This window comes from Chiloscyllium plagiosum, unplaced genomic scaffold, assembly GCF_037043375.1.
Source record: "Chiloscyllium plagiosum isolate Xiang-an unplaced genomic scaffold, Cpla_swu_hap1 HiC_scaffold_2, whole genome shotgun sequence".
In the NCBI taxonomy this organism is placed as follows: Eukaryota; Metazoa; Chordata; class Chondrichthyes; order Orectolobiformes; family Hemiscylliidae; genus Chiloscyllium; species Chiloscyllium plagiosum.
The window spans coordinates 121,024,729-121,043,878 of NW_028270140.1; the positions used below are offsets into that span (position 1 = coordinate 121,024,729).

Below are 19,150 nucleotides of genomic sequence, written 5' to 3' on the forward strand. Positions count from 1 at the left end.
TGTCTTCTGTGATTAGTTGAGGCATCTAATTTACAAATCCAGTATTTTAACCACATTGGCTAGTGAATACATAGCAATGTAAAGCTCAACAAAATCATTGTCATACATAGAGCAATCGATTTTGAAATATCGCGTTCACAAAATTAAACAAAGATTTGAAGCCCACTGTCTAACATTCTATAGTATATTATTTATAGTGATACAGCTGAGGCACTTCCCACAACAACAGTCATTCCAGTCAACCCCAGTGTTGAATGCAATGTTATTAAACTGAGAAAGCTGAGAGTTGGTGAGGAAGCTTGTAATTGATCTAACTTGACGATGACAAAGCCGAGTATCAAATTGCCTGTGTCATCTCATGCACACGGTCCATTTTTAACATTTTACTGATAGTCGTGAAATGGATGTGTTTGAGATGATATAGAGTTAAATGGAAAGCTGTCATTGTAATTGTCTGATTTAACCTGGGTAGGTTGGAATTCAAGTGTCAAACTTTTTTTATATCAGTCCTGTGAAAGTAATAGTTTAGAACTAATCAAATTATATTGAGTTCTGTGTCAACTTGTCTATAAATACTATATGGGTGCAGGCAGCATTGTGATTAAATTACTGGATTAGTAATCCAGAGGCTTGGGTGGAGTCCTGAGTTCAAAATGCACTGCAGCTGTGGAGGATTGACATAAATATTCAAGTGTAGTCTGAAAGGAAGAGCCTCTGAAGTTTAGCTTTTCCCCTCAATATTGTACTGAAGTGTTGGCCTGTGACCTGGAGGTGTGCTTTAAACTTCTACATAGGTGAACATGCTGGAACTCAGTAAAGGTTATGCAGGTAATTATTGGAATACATAACACAGACAAATGAGACTCCTACATCTGAGACAATAGAAAATGGACTTGTACCATTAATTCCCCACACTTGGCTTTCTAGAAAAAGAGAACTAAAGAAATTGAATCATACTGTGCTCCTTGTGTTTGGTTGTTGAATGGTAGTATGTTAACAATTATTTCTAGCAGTGCGCCATGGGATGAGGGAGTGGTGATGCTTCACAGAAGGTGGAAAAGGGGAATGTTGCAGTGACAGCCTCAGCCAAGAATCTGGAAACCACCATCTCCTTTACAGGCACAGAATGTAATAGATAAAACATCGATGAATAAATAACTGGTTTTCTTTAAACTAACTTTTGAATCTCTATCTTTCATTTTGTAATGAAATTTACAGTCAATCATTGTACTTACAGCTGTGTCCCATACATGTGGTTGAAGACTCTTGAAGTTTTTCTCCCAATCATTCCTAAAGGCTGGGATAGAATTGGCCAGATAATGGCAGATCTTTGGGATACCACTTCTCCTTTAAGTTAACGTTGGCAATATATAGCACTCTATCTCTGCTTATTGAACTCCAGTATCCTGTCATTCTGTTTCCAGCAAGGTTAACTGGATGGTAATCTGGAGGTGGCAATGCAGTCCCAGCTGATGTTGACTAACTATGTGCACATAACGTTTAAATAATTGTATAAAAGATTAGATTACTCAGTGTGGAAACAGGCCCTTCGGCCCAACAAGTCCACACCGACCCGCCGAAGCGTAACCCACCCAGACCCATTCTCCTACATTTACCCCTTCACCTAACACTACGGGCAATTTAGCATGGCCAATTCACCTAACCCCTGCACATTTTTTTTGGATTGTGGGAGGAAACTGGAGCACCCGGAGGAAACCCACGCAGACACTGGGAGAATGTGCAAACTCCACACAGAGAGTCGCCTGAGGCGGGAATTGAACCAGGGTCTCTGGCGCTGTGAAGCAGCAGTGCTAACCACTGTGCTACCGTGCCGCCCATTCCTCAAAGTGAATATTTTCGGTTACATTCTGTGGACATTTTAAAATGAAGGTTTTGTGTTTCATGCCTGTAATGCTGAGAGCAGTGTGATACCAGGAACATGACATTGGACAGCGGTAGATTGGATGACCGCTTTGACTGTTCTTATCCATGCCTCCTCCACTCAAAGACAAACTTTATTCCTCCTTTCTTAAACATGCATTAACACAAAATATCATGGCCTGCTGCATGTACCACATAAAGATCTGCACACACATCTGGTGGGCGGCACGGTGGCACAGTGGTTAGCACTGCTGCCTCACAGCGCCAGAGACCCGGGTTCAATACCCGCCTCAGGCGACTGACTGTGTGGAGTTTGCACGTTCTCCCCGTGTCTGCGTGGGTTTCCTCCGGGTGCTCCGGTTTCCTCCCACAGTCCAAAGATGTGCAGTTCAGGTGAATTGGCCATGCTAAATTGCCCGTAGTGTTAGGTAAGGGGTAAATGTAAATGTAGGGGTAGGGGTATGGGTGGGTTGCGCTTCGGCGGGGCGGTGTGGACTTGTTGGGCCGAAGGGCCTGTTTCCACATTGTAAGTAATCTAATCTAATCTAATCTCTTCCCCCTGAATCCCAACAAATTTACTTAAAAGATCATGTTTGTCACTTTTTTAGATCTCTCCTTTTAATTTATCCACCTCTTTTTGGGAAGTCATTTTAAATTGTTTTGTATATAATACATTCATAAACATAGATGATGACAAAACCAGTTCCTCACTGCTTCTTTGACCTTGGAAGACGAAGTTAAACTTTCAGATGCTATGTCCCTGCCCTTTGAAATTCTTCTCGAAAATTATCTTGTTGACGACCTCTCATCATGTATTCCAAAAGTTTACAAACTAATTTATATGATGGATATTTTTCAAAATTATGACGCATGTTCAGACACACGGGGATGTGGTGGCAAGAGGAGGGTGCATACGTTTCTGAAGGTGACAGGGAAAGTTAAGACGAAACAAAGTGTATGTGATCTTGAGCTTCATAAATAGAGACCATGAGTACAAAAGCAGAAGGTTCTTCGAAAGCTATGGTTGGGTCTCAACTGGAATATGGTGTCTGTGTTTTACCACCACCTATTTTGTGTCTTTGGAAAGATGTGAGGGAAGAGATTTACCAGAGTGATTCCAGGGATGAATTGATTTTAGGTCCAAGATGACATTGGGTAAAGGAGGTTGAGGGGAGATTTGATACAAGTGTTCAAGATTACAACGGACTGAAGTAAGTAAGGAAAGCTCGTGGCGCTAAGAATTGGAAGATGGGTTTGAGGATTTAAGGTTTTGAATTGGAGTTACAGTTGAAGAACAACATTTCCATAATGTGTGGTAATGGTTAGGAGTGCTGCCTTCAAGATTGGTGGAAGTTCAAGATTTGTGTAAAGGTTTGTAGCTCGGGTGCTGGTTGCAGTTATCCTGTGTATGTTCGCCGAGCTGGGAAATTGGTTTGCAGACATTTTGTCCCTTTGAAGCGCTGCTATACAGTGTCAGTTGGAACTTAATTGGTTTCATTCCCACTGCTTCCAGTTGCCAGTTCTGGCTGTTCATTACAGTGGCCGGTATATTGGATCTAGGTCAATGTTTATTGATGGAGTCTGTGGATGAGTGCCATGCTTCCAGAAATTCTCTGTCCTCTGTTTGGCTTGTCCTATTTTTGTTCTGTTGTCCCAGATGAATTTGTGGTCCTTGTTGTCTGTATGTTTAGCTACAAGGGTCAGTTGGTCATGATATTTAGTGACAAGTTGGTGTTCATGAATGCACATCACTAGTTGTCTGCCTGTTTGACCTATACTCTGTTTTGTGCAGTCTTTGCATGGAATCTTTTACATGTTTGTCCTACACTTGATGTGTAGAGAGTATTATTCAGATGAGTTGTTGTCTGAGCGTGACTGAGGGTTTATGTGCTGTCATGAATGAGAGTGGTCCACAGATGCCTGGCAAACAAACAATATGACAAGGATGTGCCACGAGCCAACACACTAAATACTCTACCTTGATATAAAAAAATCTCAGAACTGACAGCCAGACTTCTCTGACCACTCTCATTCATGACACTGCCCGAATATATTAGTTCACTTACCCAGCAGTCCCCAAGTTCACTCCCGCTTCTGTTCAGCCTTCTCTCCTCTGATTCACGAGGTAAGTATTTAATATTCAAATTTACCTTCCTGGTTGCCCCTGGCTCACGCTTTCTCGACTCCTCCTGCTGAAATGGAGCAGAGTAGTAATCTCCGCCTTGCTACCGGTGCCGTGGGCTAGTGAGGCTAGGAACAGAGAGCAAGTGCAGCTGAACACATGGCTGCACAGCTGGTGTCAGAAGGAGGGCTTCGGATGTGTGGATCTTTGGGATACCCTCTGGGGAAGGTGGGACCTATACAGGGAGGACGGGTTGCACCTGAACTGGAGGAGTACCAATATCCTTGATAGGAGGTTTGCTCGAGCTCTTTGGGAGGATTTAAACTTGTTTGGCAGGGGGATGGGAACCAGAGCTATGGATCAGAGGATGGGGTAGCTGGTGAACAGGCAGATACAGCATGCACAGAATCGATGGGGCAAAATTGCAGTCAGTGTGAGGGGTTGAAGTGTGTCTATTTTATCGCAATAAGTGTCAGGAATCAGAATGATGAACTTCGAGCTATGATTGTTGGGGCCATTATGGTGACTTGGCTATCACAGGGGCAGGAATGGTTGTTGGATGTTCCCAGGTTTACAAGCCTACAGATTCCCCTCCCCACCCCCACCCCTCCACCGCAACAGAGACATAGAGGAGTAGATAGACTTTGGAAAGGTGCAGAAGTAACCGGGTTGTTATCATGGGTGACTTCAACTTCCCTAATATTGATAGTAACCTCCTTAGTGCAAATAATTTGGATGGAGCAGATTTTGTCAGGTGTGTCCAGGAAGGATTCCTGACTCAACATGTAGATAGGCCGACTAGAGGGGAGACCATATTAGATTTGGTGCTTGGCAGGTGTCAGATCTTTGGGAAAGCATTTTGGTGATAGTGATCACAACTACTTGACCTTTACTATAGTCATGGAGAGGCATAGGAGCATAGGTATGGGAAAATATTTAATTGTGCAAGGGGGAAATTGCAAAGCTACGAGGCAGGAACTATGGAGTATAAATTGGGAGCAGATATTCTCAGGGAAATGCATGATAGAAATGTAGAATTTATTTAGGGAGCACTTGCTGTGAGTGCTGGATAAGTTTGTCCAACTGAGACAAGGAAGGGATGGTAAGTGAAGGAACTTTGGATGATGGCATGTGGCTGAGTGGTTAGCACTGCTGCCTCACAGCGCCAGGGAGCCAGGTTCGATGCCTGCCTTGGGTGACTGTTTGTGTGGAGTTTGCACATCTCCCTGTTTCTGTGTGGGTTTTCTCTGGGTGCTCTGGCTTCCTCCCACAGCTCAAAATTTGCAGGTTAGGTAAATTGGGCAATCTAAAATTGTAGCGTAATAGGGGCAGGGGAATGATCTTGGGCGAGATGCTATTCGGAGGGTCAGTATGGACTTGTTGAGCTGAATGTGCTGTTTCCACATTGTAGGGCTTCTATGATTCTATGATGAGATGTAGCACATCTAATCAAGAGGAAGAAGGAAGCTTGCTTACAATTGAGGAAGCAAAGATCAGACAGGGCTCTAGAGGGTGACAAGGTAACCAGGAAGGAACTGAAAAATGGATTTAGGAGAGCTAGAAGGGGGCATTCAAAAGCCTTAGTGGGTAGGATTAAGGAAAACCCCAAGGCATTCAATCTTTAGGTGAGGAAAAAGAGGATGGCTAGAATAAGGTAGCGTTGATTAGGGATAGTGGAGGGAACTTGTGCCTGAAGTTGGAGGAAGTAGGTAATGTCCTTAATGAATACTTTGTATCAGTATTCACTACTGAGAGGCACCTTGGTGTTTCTGATGACAGTATGGAACAAGTTGATGTTAAGAAGGAGGATGTGCTGGAAATTTTGAAAAACAGAGGAAAGATAAGTCCCTTGGGCCAGACTGGTTATACCCAAGGTTACTATGGGAAGCGAGGGAAGATATTGCTGCATCTTTGGTGATTATCTTTGTGTCCTTACTGTCCACTAGACTAGGCCCAGATGATTGGAGGCTGGCAAATGTTATTCCCTTGTTCAAGAAAGGGAATAGGGATTACCCTGGGAATTGCAGACCACTCAGCCTTATGTCATTGGGCAAATTATTGGAGAGGATTCTGAGAGACAGGATTTCTGATTATTTGAAAAAGCATAACTTGATTAGAGATAGTCAGCATGGCTTTATGAGGGGCGAGTCATGCCTCACAAAGCTTTATTGAATTCTTCGAGGATGTGACAAATCACATTGATGAAGGCAGAGCGGTGGGTGTGGTGTATATGAATTTTAGCAAAGCATTTGATAAGGTTCCCCATGGTAGGCACATTCAGAAAGTAAGGAGGCATGGGATACAGGGAAATTTGGCTGTCTGGATATAGTAGTAGATGGAAATTATTCAGCCTGGAGATTGGTGACCAGTGGTGTTCTGCAGGGATCTGTTATGGGACCTCTTCTCTTTGTGATTTTTACAAATGACTTGGATGAAGAAGTGGAAGGATGGATTAATAAGTTTGCTAATGACACGAAGGTTGGTGGAGTTGTGGTTAGTGTGGAGGGCTGTTGTAGGTTGGAACAGGACATTGACAGGATACACAGCTAGGCTGAGAAGTGGCAGGTGGCATTCAAACTGGAAAAATGTGAAGTGATTCACTTTGGAAGGTCGCATTTGAATGCACATTACAGGTTAATGGCAGGATTCTTGGCAATGTGGAGGAACAGAGGGATCTTGAGGTCCATGTCTATAGATCCCTTAAAGTTGCCACTCAAGCTGATAGGGTTGTTAAGAATGCATTTGGTGTTTTGGCTTTCATTAGCATGGTTTAAGAGCCGTGAGGTTATGCTGCAGCTCTATAAAGTCCTCATTATCCATACTTGGAATATTGTTTTCATAGAATATAGGACATAGAATAGTACAGCACAGTACGGATCCTTCAGTCCTCGATGGTTCCACAGGTCAGCGCAACAATCTGAAGCCTATCCTACACTAATTTATTTTCATTCATATATTTATCCAAGGACCATTTAAATACCTTTTAAAGTTGGTGAGACTACTGCTGATGCAGGCAGGGCATTTCATGCCCCTACTAGTCTGAGTAAAGAAACTACCTCTTACATTTGTCTTATATGTATCACCCCTCAACTTAAAGCTACGTCGCCTTGTGCTAGCCATCATCATACTTGGAAAAAGGCTCTCACTGTCCACCCTATCTAACCCTCTGATTATCTTATATGTCCCAATTAAGTCACCTCTCAACCACCTTCTCTCTAATGAATACCGCCTCCGTTCTGGTCATTATAGAAAGGATGTGGAAGCTTTAGAGAGGATGCAGAGGAGATTTACCAGGATGCTGCCTGGACTGGAGGGTATGTCTTATGATGAAAGGTTGAGGGAGCTAGAACTTCACTCCAGTGAGAAAAGAAGGATGAAAGGTGACTTGATTGAAGTGTGCAGGATGATGAGAGGCATAGAGTGGATAGCCAGAGACTGCACAGTGGCTCGGTCGTTAGCACTGCTGCCTCACAGCGCCAGGGTTTGATTCCAACCTCAGGCGACTGTCTGTGTGGAGTTTGTACATTCTCCCCGTGTCTGCGTGGATTTCCTCCGGGTGCTCCGGTTTCCTCCCACAGTCCAAAGATATGCAGGCTAGGTGAATTGGCTGTGCTAAATTGCCCGCAGTGATCTGGAATGTGTAGGTTAAGTGCATTAGTTAGGAGAAATGTAAAGTAATAGGGTAAGGGAATGGGTCTGGATGGGATACTCTTCGGAGAGTCTGTGTGGACTTGTTGGGCCAAATGGCCTGTTTCCATACTGTAGGGATTCTATAAATTTCTATTCGATGAACTTATCCACTTTTTCCCAGGGTGGAAATGGCTATCATGAGAGGATGCTATTTTAAGGTGATTGGCGGAAGGTTTGGGGAGATATTTGAGGTAGGGATTTTTACGCAGGGAATGGTGAGTGCACGAAATGCACTGCCAACGTGTGGTAGTAGAGTCAGATACATTAGGGGCATTTAAGCGACTCTTGGATAGGCACATGGATGATAGTAAAACATAGGGTATGTAGGTTAGTTTGATCTTAGAGTCAGATAAAAGATCAGCACAACATCAAGGGCTGAAGGGCTTGTACTGTACTGTTTTCTCTTTATTTTGGTAAAATATCTCCCAGTTGGCTCACATGCAGGTTGAAGGCTCATATAGAGTTGGAGATAATATATTAACTTTAGATAAAGAATTGGTTAACAGGATGTAGAAACCAGGAATGAAAGGTCTTTTCAATTAGGCAGACTGGAGTGGAGTATTATGAGGATTGATGCTGGAGTCTAGGCTACTTACTATCTATATTTAATGACTTAGCTGAAGAAACTGCGAATAATATGTTGGCAATAGAAAGCTAGGTGGGGAGTTAAGGATGCAAACAAGCTGCAAAAAGACATGGACAGGCTACATCAATGAGCAACACGATGGAAAATAGAACTTTTTTATGCGGAGAATTTTCAGATTATTCACTTCAATAGTAAGAACTGACTAGCACAATGCCTTTAAAAGATGCTAGACGCATGAATGTTAATGTGCAGAGAAATGTGGGTATTATTGTACAAGGCACACAAAATGAGCTTGCGCATAATGGTAAGCAATTAGAGAAGGAAATGACCTGGTCTATCCAGCATGGGGGTTGGAGCACAGGAATTACGAAGTTCTGTGACAATTATCCATAGCTTTGGTGAAACCACACCCAAATATTGTACACTGCACTTGTCTCCATATATTTAAAGAAGGATATATTTGTAGTGGAGATGATGCAACATTGATTCACTAGATTTGTTCCTGGAATGAGAGGACCTACCATTTATGAGCTCAATTGTGCCTATATTTTATGATATTTTAAGAATGAGAGGAAACCTTATGCAAGATCCTTCAGGATCTTAACAGGGTAGATACCGAGAGGTCATTCATCCTGGTTAGAAAGTGTAGAACATGAGCATAGTTTTGTAATATGGAGCCAATCATTAGGAGTGGCAAAGTTGTCAATTTTTAAAATTATTTTTCTACTCCAGCAGGTTGTGGCTGATTTCATATCTCTGCAAATGTAGGAAGCGGGCATGAATGTGGATTTGAGGTGGAAGATAAGCCAATATGATATTGAATGACAGCAGGCTAGATGGGCCCCAAACCTACATGCTTAGTTTCTTGTATTATTGGTAATTCTTCTTTCAGTTACATAATAACCACGTGCGTTTCTCTTTTGTAGCTATTGTGGATGATGAAAGACTCTCTGCGGAGGAAATGGATGAAAGGAGACATCAGAACATTGCCTATGAGTATCTATGCCACCTAGAGGAAGCCAAACGGTAAGCATAATCCAAGTACTCTGTTTAATCATGTGAAATAGAATTTGTGATGGAAGTGATCATCAACGTTTGCAAAGTGTTTCCTTTTGAATGAGAAATCAGTCTCGCATTTTTTTCCAAGAATGTGGAATCTGGGGTGTGTAGGTGCACGGGTTGGCATTAAAGTTAAGACCCTTGCTTACAAAGGAGCAATCAAGGTCCCTGATGCATCAGCTTGATTTTGCTTGCAGCATCATCGTCGTTTTGGTCAGTTTCCCAATGTGCAATATGTGTATCATCTCATCTGATGCTGCAGTATCCAATGGCTTACATTCTTGTGAGGTTCCCCTGGAGTTGAGGTGTACCTCATGTAAAAAATGTAAGTTGATGTAAAAAAAAAAGTGCTGAATTTGCTCAGAGGAGTAGAAAATTCTTCTATCTTGACAATGTCCATCAAAAAGCATCTAATTATTCATTCATTTCACTGGAATCTTTCACGAAGCAAAATAGTTATCACATTTATGCTAAGTACTCCACACATCTTTTGCACATGATGCAGTATTAAAAATATTACAAGCAACTTTATTTCTTGCAGACCACAAAAATCTGGACTGTACTTAAATTGCAGCAACGCTAGATAAAGTTTAATTAGTTTTATAGTACTGAAATGGTGATGAACAAACTTCCATTCAGCCACAATAGAATAGCTTACTAATACCCTGTCTTAGGATCATACATGAGTAACTGAACTGTGGATTAAATTAATGGAGAAAGAACAGTTTGCATCTTAATAGTACCATTATAAAGACCTCCAGACTTTTCCAAAGTGCTTTGCAGCAGATCTTATTTGATGTATAGTCACTTTTATCTAATATAGGAAATGTTTAGCCATGGAACTGCAGGCCAACAGTCAAAGAAGGACCTAGCCATTGCTGAAAGAATGGAATGTACCATTATGGGAAAGTAGCTCTCACATATTTCCCCATCATTTTAATGGAAAGTTACCGTCATCAGCTGCCTGACCCTATAGGGACTCTGAGGCTTGTATAAAGAGGCTAAGCTACAGAATGTCTCTTCAATTAATCAGATTGATGAATCACTCTTGATGCAGGCAAAGCCAAAACCAAGAAATGTAAATTAGAATATTTAATTCATAACAAAATCAGGTTTCAAAGGGACAGAAATACAGGAACAGGCAAGTAAGGAAAAAATTAAGCATTTTTCAGTGGCAGAAAAGTGGTTTGGCTGTAAATGAGTTGTCACACTATTTTAAGAATTAATTTAGACTTGAAAGTGAGCACCCTAACTTGTCCTGGCATCTTAATGAATACCTAGTTGATAAGTAATACAACTTCATAGGAGAAAGTGAGGACTGCCGATGCTGGAGAGTCCGAATCGAAAAGGGTGTTGCTGGAAAAGCACTGCAGGTCAGGCAGCATCTGAGGAGCAGGAGAGTTGACGTTTCAAGCATAACATTCCTGATGAAGGGCTTATGCCCGAAATGATTACATTTACCCACAGTTTGGAAACGGGCACTTCGGCCCAACAAGTCCACACCAACCCCCCAAAGAGCAACCCACCCTGACTTATTCCCCTACATTTACCCCTGACTAATGCACCTAACACTACGGGCAATTTGGCATAGCCAATTCACCTAACCTGCACATCTTTAGACTGTGGGAGGAAACCGGAGAACCCGAAGGAAGCCCACGCAGACACAGGGAGAATCTGCAAACTCCACACAGACAGTTGCCCAAGACGGGAATTGAACCCGGGTCCCTGGTGCTGTGAGGCAGCAGTGCTAACCACTGAGCCACTGTGCCACCCACTCTCCTGCCAGACCTGCTGTACTTTTTCAGCACCAACGTTTTTGAATACAACTTCATACTCTTGCATTTTTTTTCAATGCCAAGTCTCTTGATAGCATATTGTTAAACTTAGCCAGCAACCTCCGGATTCCCATGTTTAATTGCACATTGCCAGACACCATCTGAGTTATTATTTCATGTTGAATTCTGACAGTCCCACTACTATTCGTATCATAAAATCAAGACCATCATCTTGAATAGGTCAGGGAGAAAATTAACAAAAATTTACCGCTTTACATGTTTTCATTTCTTAATACTGAATTTGAGTATTACTGAAAAAGGCTTTGTAAAAAAAGACATTTTGTCAGCAATATGCATATTGCTCAATATTTTAAATTACAAAGTTTTACCTGCCTCAAAGCAATACTAATATTCCAGAGGAGTTGATTAACTCATGTTGCAAACCTGGATGTATTTGTAGTTATGGTGGAAATCTGTAACCAAGATACAATTTATCAGGCCTTTTGGAAAGAGTATTGATTCATAGGTAGCTTGTATGATGCTTTGTTGAGCCACAGTGCTGATTCCATCACAAAGTGTGGCTTGTTATGTTGATTCCATGCTACTTTTTTTTATTTCTGAAAAGAAACTTCTCAGTATACAAATAAAAAATTAAGTGCAGGCTTTTACTAATACAGGGCAGTCTAACGTTGTTATTCGTATCTCCTAGCTTTTTCAGCCGGGATGAAATGTGCTACTTGACCAATTTTCCAGCCACGTCGGTAATTTGCCGTCTGTGTGGAGTTTACTAACCTGAGCTGCGGTAGCAATAGAGAAGCTGCCTTCTGCACTCCTATGGATAAGAAAAATAAAAATTAAAGTTAAACGTATCTCATAACAATATAGTGACCTGCTTGAAAGTAGTCTGAGTATGCATTTTCTGAAATGAGATATTGAAGCATTGGGAGAGGGGTCAGCAACGTGCTTTGTAATCAATCTTTTTTTGACATGCACCATTTAATCAAGTTAGTATTTTGGACAATGTCTTTTTTTACTATGTGCTCTCCTGTTGTATTACTTTGCTCTCTGCTATGAAAATAAATGAAATCCACCTAGCTGTAGCAATGTTCCTCTATGCAATCAAGAGGCATGAGGATGCTGGTTGTGTTTGGTTTCTTTATTCTTTCTTGGAGACATCAATGACCCATCCCAAACTGAATGCCTTGTTAGAGGCAGTTAAGAGACATTCACATGGCTGTGTGTCTGGGCAAGGACAGTGGATTTTTCCCAAGGGTTTTCCTGATGACCATCATTAGGGAGATTAGCTTCAATTCCAGGTTTCTTAATTGAATTTAAATTTCAACAGCTGTTGTGATGAGGTTTTAACCTATGAGAGCATTAGCCTGGGCCTCTGAATTGCTAGTTCAGTGATATTATCACTGTGCCACCACCACTGTATCTGTCAGTATAGATTAATCATGAGAAATGTTATGTCACTTACACAGTTTCACATTACAGCTCATTAGTTACTTAAACCATGATTGTGAGGGATCTAATTTTAGCAGGAAAGGAATTTGCAGATGCAGAATCTGCAGTTTCAAGAGTCCAAAGGTAGCCTTTGATGCGTTCTGGAATAAAACCACAACTTCTTTCCTAGGCTATGTGGAGCTTAATTTTCTTGGCGTATTGAAGGATAACTGGTGACCTTATGGTAGTTTATAAAATTGAGAGGGGCGTGGATAAGGTGAATAGTCAAGGGCTCTTTTTCCATGGTAAGGGAGTCCAAATCTAGAGGGTATAGGTTTAAAATGAGAGGGGAAAGATTTAAAAGGTACCCAAGGGACAGCTTTTTCACGCAGAGGGTGGTGCTTGTATAGAACAAGCTGTCAGAGGTGGTGGCGGTGGAGGCTGATCCAATTACAACATTTTATTAGGATGGGTATGTGTATAGGATAGGTTTAGACCAATATGGGTCAAATGCTGGCAATTGGTCAATTTAGGATATTTGGTTGGTGTGGACGAGTTGGATTGAAAGATCTGTTTCCATACTATATGATTCTAGAAGTCTAAGGGAAGCTACCTTCACAGTCATGGTAATGTCTTTGAGATGCTGTAATATGTCATTGCATAAGCAGCTCAAAAGGATTAATCCACCTTGCATTGAAATCTTTGTAACTATTCTCAGCATTTTTAGTTGGTTATGGCTAATATTTATCTAATTTTTAATTAGATAAGGGCTATATAAAGCTTTTAAAATGTTTCCAGCCATGCTTTTTCTCTCAATTGCTACCACCTGCTCCATGCTATAAATAATGTTCATACCTAGTCATTTATCTTTGAATTTAACTATTGAAGTTAAGGGTAATGTCCCCACTTATTCTGTTGCTTGAATTGCCCTAGTTTTGCTTAGCTTGTATCTTCAAATATATCGCTAGCTCTTACAGTCATAGAGATGTACAGCATGGAAACAGACCCTTCGGTCCAACCCGTCCATACCGAACAGATATCCCAACCCAATCTAGTCCCACCTGCCAGCACCTGGCCCATATCCCTCCAAACCCTTCCTATTCATATTCCCATCCAAATGCCTCTTAAATGTTGCAATGGTACTAGCCTCCACCACTTTCTCTGGCAACTCGTTCCATACACGTACCACCCTCTGTGTGGAAAAAGTGGCCCCTTAGATCTCTTTTATATCTTTCCCCTCTTGCCCTAAACCTATGCCCTCTAGTTCTGGACTCCCCGACCCCAGGAAAAAGACTTTGTCTATTTATCCTATTCATGCCCCTCATAATTTTGTAAACCTCTATAAGGTCACCCCTCAGCCTCCGATGCTCCAGCAAAAACAGCCCCAGCCTAGAACATAGAACATAGAACAATACAGCACAGAACAGGCCCTTTGGCCCACGATGTTGTGCCGAACATTTGTCCTAGCTGAAGCACCCATCCATGTACCTATCCAATTGCCGCTTAAAGATCACCAAAGATTCTGACTCTACCATTCCCACAGGCAGCGCATTCCATGCCCCCACCACTCTCTGGGTAAAGAACCCACCCCTGACATCTCCCCTATTCCTTCCACCCTTCACCTTAAATTTATGTCCCCTTGTAACACTCTGTTGCACCCGGGGAAAAAGTTTCTGACTGTCTACTCTATCTATTCCTCTGTTCATCTTATAAACCTCTATCAAGTCACCCCTCATCCTTCGCCGTTCTAACGAGAAAAGGCCGAGCACTCTCAACCTATCCTCGTACGACCTATTCTCCATTCCAGGCAACATCCTGGTAAATCTTCTCTGCACCCTCTCCAAAGCTTCCACATCTTTCCTAAAGTGAGGCGACCAGAACTGCACACAGTACTCCAAATGTGGCCTAACCAAAGTCCTGTACAGTTGCAACATCACTTCGCGACTCTTGAATTCAATCCCTCTGCTCAAGAACGCTAATACACCATAGGCCTTCTTACAAGCTCTATCCACCTGAGTGGCAACTTTCAAAGATCTATGAACATAGACCCCAAGATCCCTCTGTTCCTCCACCTCACTAAGAACCCTACTGTTAACCCTGTATTCCGCATTCTTATTTGTCTTTCCAAAATGGACAACCTCACACTTGGCAGGGTTGAACTCCGTCTGCCACTCCTCAGCCCAGCTCTGCATCATATCTCAGTCCCTTTGCAGCCGACAACAGCCCTCCTCACTATCCACAACTCCACCACTCTTCGTATCATCTGCAAATTTACTGACCCACCCTTCAACTCCCTCATCCAAGTCATTAATAAAAATTTACAAACAGCAGAGGACCAAGAACTGATCCCTGCGGAACTCCACTTGTAACTGGGCTCCAGGCTGAATATTTACCATCTACCACCACTCTCTGACTTCGACCGGTTAGCCAGTTTTCTATCCAATTGGCCAAATTTCCCTCTATCCCATGCCTCCTGACCTTCTGCATAAGCCTCCCATGGGGAACCTTATCAAATGCCTTACTAAAATCCATGTATACCACATCCACTGCTCTACCCTCATCCACATGCTTGGTCACCTCCTCAAAGAATTTAATAAGACTTGTAAGGCAAGACCTACCCTTCACAAATCCGTGCTGGCTGTCCCTAATCAAGCAGTGTCTTTCCAGATACTCATAAATCCTATCCCTCCGTACCCTTTCCATTACTTTGCCTACCACCGAAGTAAGACTAACTGGCCTGTAATTCCCGGGGTTATCCCTATTCCCTTTTTTGAACAGGGGCACAACATTCGCAACTCTCCAGTCCCCTGGTACCACCCCCGTTGACAGTGAAGACGAAAAGATCATTGCCAACGGTACTGCAATTTCCTCTCTTGCTTCCCACATAATCCTAGGATATATCCCGTCAGGCCCGGGGGACTTGTCTATCCTCAAGTTGTTCAAAATGTCCAACACATCTTCCTTCCTAACAAGTATCTCCTCTAGCTTATCAGTCCGTTTCACACTCTTCTCTTCAACAATACGGTCCCTCTCGTTCGTAAATACTGAAGAAAAGTACTCATTCAAGACCTCTCCTATCTCTTCCGCCTCAATACACAGTCTCCCACTACTGTCCTTGATCGGACCTACCCTCGTTCTCGTCATTCTCATGTTTCTCACATACGCATAAAATGCCTTTGGGTTATCCTTGATCCTATCCGCCAAGATCCTCTCTTAGCTCTCCTAATCCCTTTCTTCAGGTCCCTTCTGGCTATCCTGTGTCCCTCCACTGCTCTGTCTGAACCCTGTTTCCTCAACCTTATTTAAAAATCACACAACACCAGGTTATAGTCCAACAGGTTTAATTGGAAGCACATATAACCTGGTGTTGTGTGATTTTTAACTTTGTACACCCCAGTCCAACACCGGCATCTCCAAATCATGTCCTCAACCTTATGTAAGCCTCCTTCTTCCTCTTTATAAGACATTCAACCTCCCTTGTCAACCAAGGTTCCCTCACACGACCATTTCTTTCCTGCCTGACAGGTACATACATATGAAGGACTCGTCGTATCTGTTCCTTGAAAAAGTTCCACATTTCCACAACATCCTTCCCTGACAACCTATGCTCCCAACTTATGCTCCTCGGATCCTGTCTTACAGCATCGTAATTACCCTTCCCCCAATTGTAAAACCTACCCTGTTGCACGCACCTATCTCTCTCCATAACCAAGGTGAAAGTCACAGAATTGTGGTCACCATCACCAAAATGTTCACCCACTAACAAGCCCATCACTTGTCCCGGTTCGTTACCATGTACCAAATCCAATATGGCCTCCCCTCTGGTCGGACAATCTACATACTGAGTTAGAAAAGCTTCCTGGACACACTGCGCAAACACCGCCCCATCCAATCTACTTGATCTAAAGAGCTTCCAATCAATATTTGGGGAAGTTGAAATCGTCCATGACTACTACCCTGTGGCTTCTGCACCTCTCCAAAATCTGTTTCCCAATCTGTTTCTCCACATCTCTGCTGCTATTGGGGGGCCTATAGTAAACACCCAACAAGGTGACTGCACCTTTCCTATTTCTGACTTCAGCCCATACTACCTCCAAAGGCAGATCCCCTTCGAACTGCCTTTCTGCAGCCGTTATACCATTTCTAATTAGCAACGCCACCCTCCCTCCTTTTTTACCACCCTCCCTAATCTTACTGAAACATCTGTAACCAGGAACCTCCAACAACCATTCCTGTCCCTCTTCTATCCACGTTTCCGTGATGGCCACAACATCGTAGTCCCAGGTACCGATCCACGCCTTAAGTTCACCGACCTTATTTCTGATATTCCTTGCGTTGAAGTATACGCACTTGAACCTATCTCTGTGTCCGCAAGTATTCCCTGTCAGTGCTATCTTCTTCACAGCCTCCCTACATTCTTGGACATCCTGACAAACAGCTAGCCTACTTGCTTGACTACAAGTCCGGATCCCATCCCCCTGCCAAATTAGTTTAAACCCCTCTGAAGATAGCTAGCAAACCTACCTCCCAGGATATTGGTGCCCTTCTGGTTCAGGTGCAACCCGTCCTGCTTGTACAGGTCCCACCTACCCCAGAATGCAGTCCAATTGTCCAAATACCTGAAGCCCTCCCTCCTACACCATCCTTGCAGCCATGTATTCAACTGCACTCTCTCCCTATTCCTTGCCTCACTGTCACGTGGCAGCGGCAACAACCCAGAGATGGCGACACTGTCCGTCCTAGCTTTTAGCTTCCAGCCTAACTCCCTGAGCTCTTGAATGACCTCCCCACCCCTCTTCCTACCTATGTCGTTGGTGCCAACGTGCACCACGACTTCTGGCTGCACACCCTCCCCCTTAAGGATTCTGAAGACATAGTCCGAGACGTCTCGGACCCTGGCACCCGGGAGGCAACAAACCATCCGAGAGTCTCGCCCATGTCCACAGAACCGCCTGTCCGTCCCTCTAACTAGAGAGTTTCCTATAACTAGCGCTCTCCTCCTCTTCCCCCTTTCCCTTCTGAGTCTCCGAGCCAGACCTCGCGCCACAGACCCGGTCACTGCAGCTTACCCCTGCTAGGCCGTTCCCCCCCCCAACAGTATCCAAAGCGATATACTTATTGTTTAGGGGAACGACCACAGGGGATCCCTGCACTACCTACTTCCTCCCCTTCCAACCTCTAACTGTTACCCAGCTACCTCTGTTCTCTGGCGTAGCTATGTCCCTGTAGTTTCTATCTATCACCCTCTCAGCCTCTCGAATAATCCTCAGTTCATCCAACTCCAGTTCCAGTTCCCTAACGCGTTCTGTGAGGAGCAGAATCTGACTGCATTTCCTGCAGATGAAGTTGGCAGGAGCATCGGTGGTCACCCCTACCTCAAACATCCTGCAGGAGGAACATTCCACTGCCTGCGCTGCCATTACTCTACACCTCGTCTCCAAAACAAGACACTGAGTAGCTTACCTGTGGACTTTAAAATTAGGTTAGAGGAGGAGGATGGGAGGGAGGCCCTACTTTGTAGGGCCTGGGGTCTAGAACACATCCACTCAAATATCAATCACTTACCTTCCCGACCAGCTCTGCGCTCCAACCTCACTTCCACCCAGCTCGTGCCGCTCTCTGCTGTGAAAAGGAGCAGCAGAGGCCTGTTCAGCCTCTCGCTGTAGCTCAGATCCTCCAACCCTGGCAACATCCTTGTAAATCTTTTCTGAACCCTTTCAAGTTTCACAACATCTTTCCGATAAGAAGGAGACCAGAATTGCACGCAATATTCCAACAGTGGCCTAACCAATGTCCTGCACAGCCGCAACATGACCTCCCAACTCCTGTACTCAGTACTCTGACCAATAAAGGAAACCATGCCAAACGCCGCCTTCACTATTCTATCTACCTGCGACTCCACTTTCAAGGAACTATGAACCTGCAGTCCAAGGTCTCTTTGTTCAGCAACAGATCCTGTTGTAATCGGAGGTAAGCCTCTTCACTGTCCACTACACCTCCCAATTTTGATGTCATCTGCAAACTTACTAACTGTACCTCTTATGCTCGCATCCAAATCATTTATGTAAATGACAAAAAGTAGAGGGCCCAGCACCGATCCTCATGGCAGGCCTGTGACTGGTCACAGGCCTCCAGTCTGAAAAACAACCCTCCACCACCACCCTCTGTCTTCTACCTTTTGAGCCAGTTCTGTATCCAAATGGCTAGTTCTCCCTGTATTCCATGAGATCTAACCTTACTAATCAGTCTCCCATGGGGAACCTTGTCGAACGCCTTACTGAAGTTCATATAAATCACATCTACTGCTCTGCCCTCATCAATCTTCTTTGTTACTTCTTCAAAACACTCAATCGAGTTTGTGAGACATGATTTCCCACGCACAAAGCCATGTTGACTATCCCGAATCAATCCTTGCCTTTCCAAATACATGTACATCCTATCCCTCAGGATTCCCTCCAACAACTTGCCCACCACCAAGGCCAGGCTCACCGGTCTATAGTTCCCTGGCTTGTCTTTACCGCCCTTCTTAAACCGTGGCACCACATTTGCCAACCTAGAGTCTTCCGGCACCTCACCTGTGACTATTAAGGA

General features: G+C 43.5%; 1 protein-coding gene across 1 annotated transcript in view; it reads left to right on the plus strand.

The window, feature by feature from the left end:
• The window catches only part of iqgap2 (IQ motif containing GTPase activating protein 2), a 360,882-nt gene that overhangs the window by 29,353 nt on the left and 312,379 nt on the right, over positions 1–19,150 (plus strand). Inside the window, exon 2 of the mRNA XM_088000344.1 lies at positions 9,206–9,305. Within this exon, the coding sequence (XP_087856470.1) occupies positions 9,206–9,305 (100 nt within the window). The remainder of the gene's footprint in view (positions 1–9,205; positions 9,306–19,150) is intronic.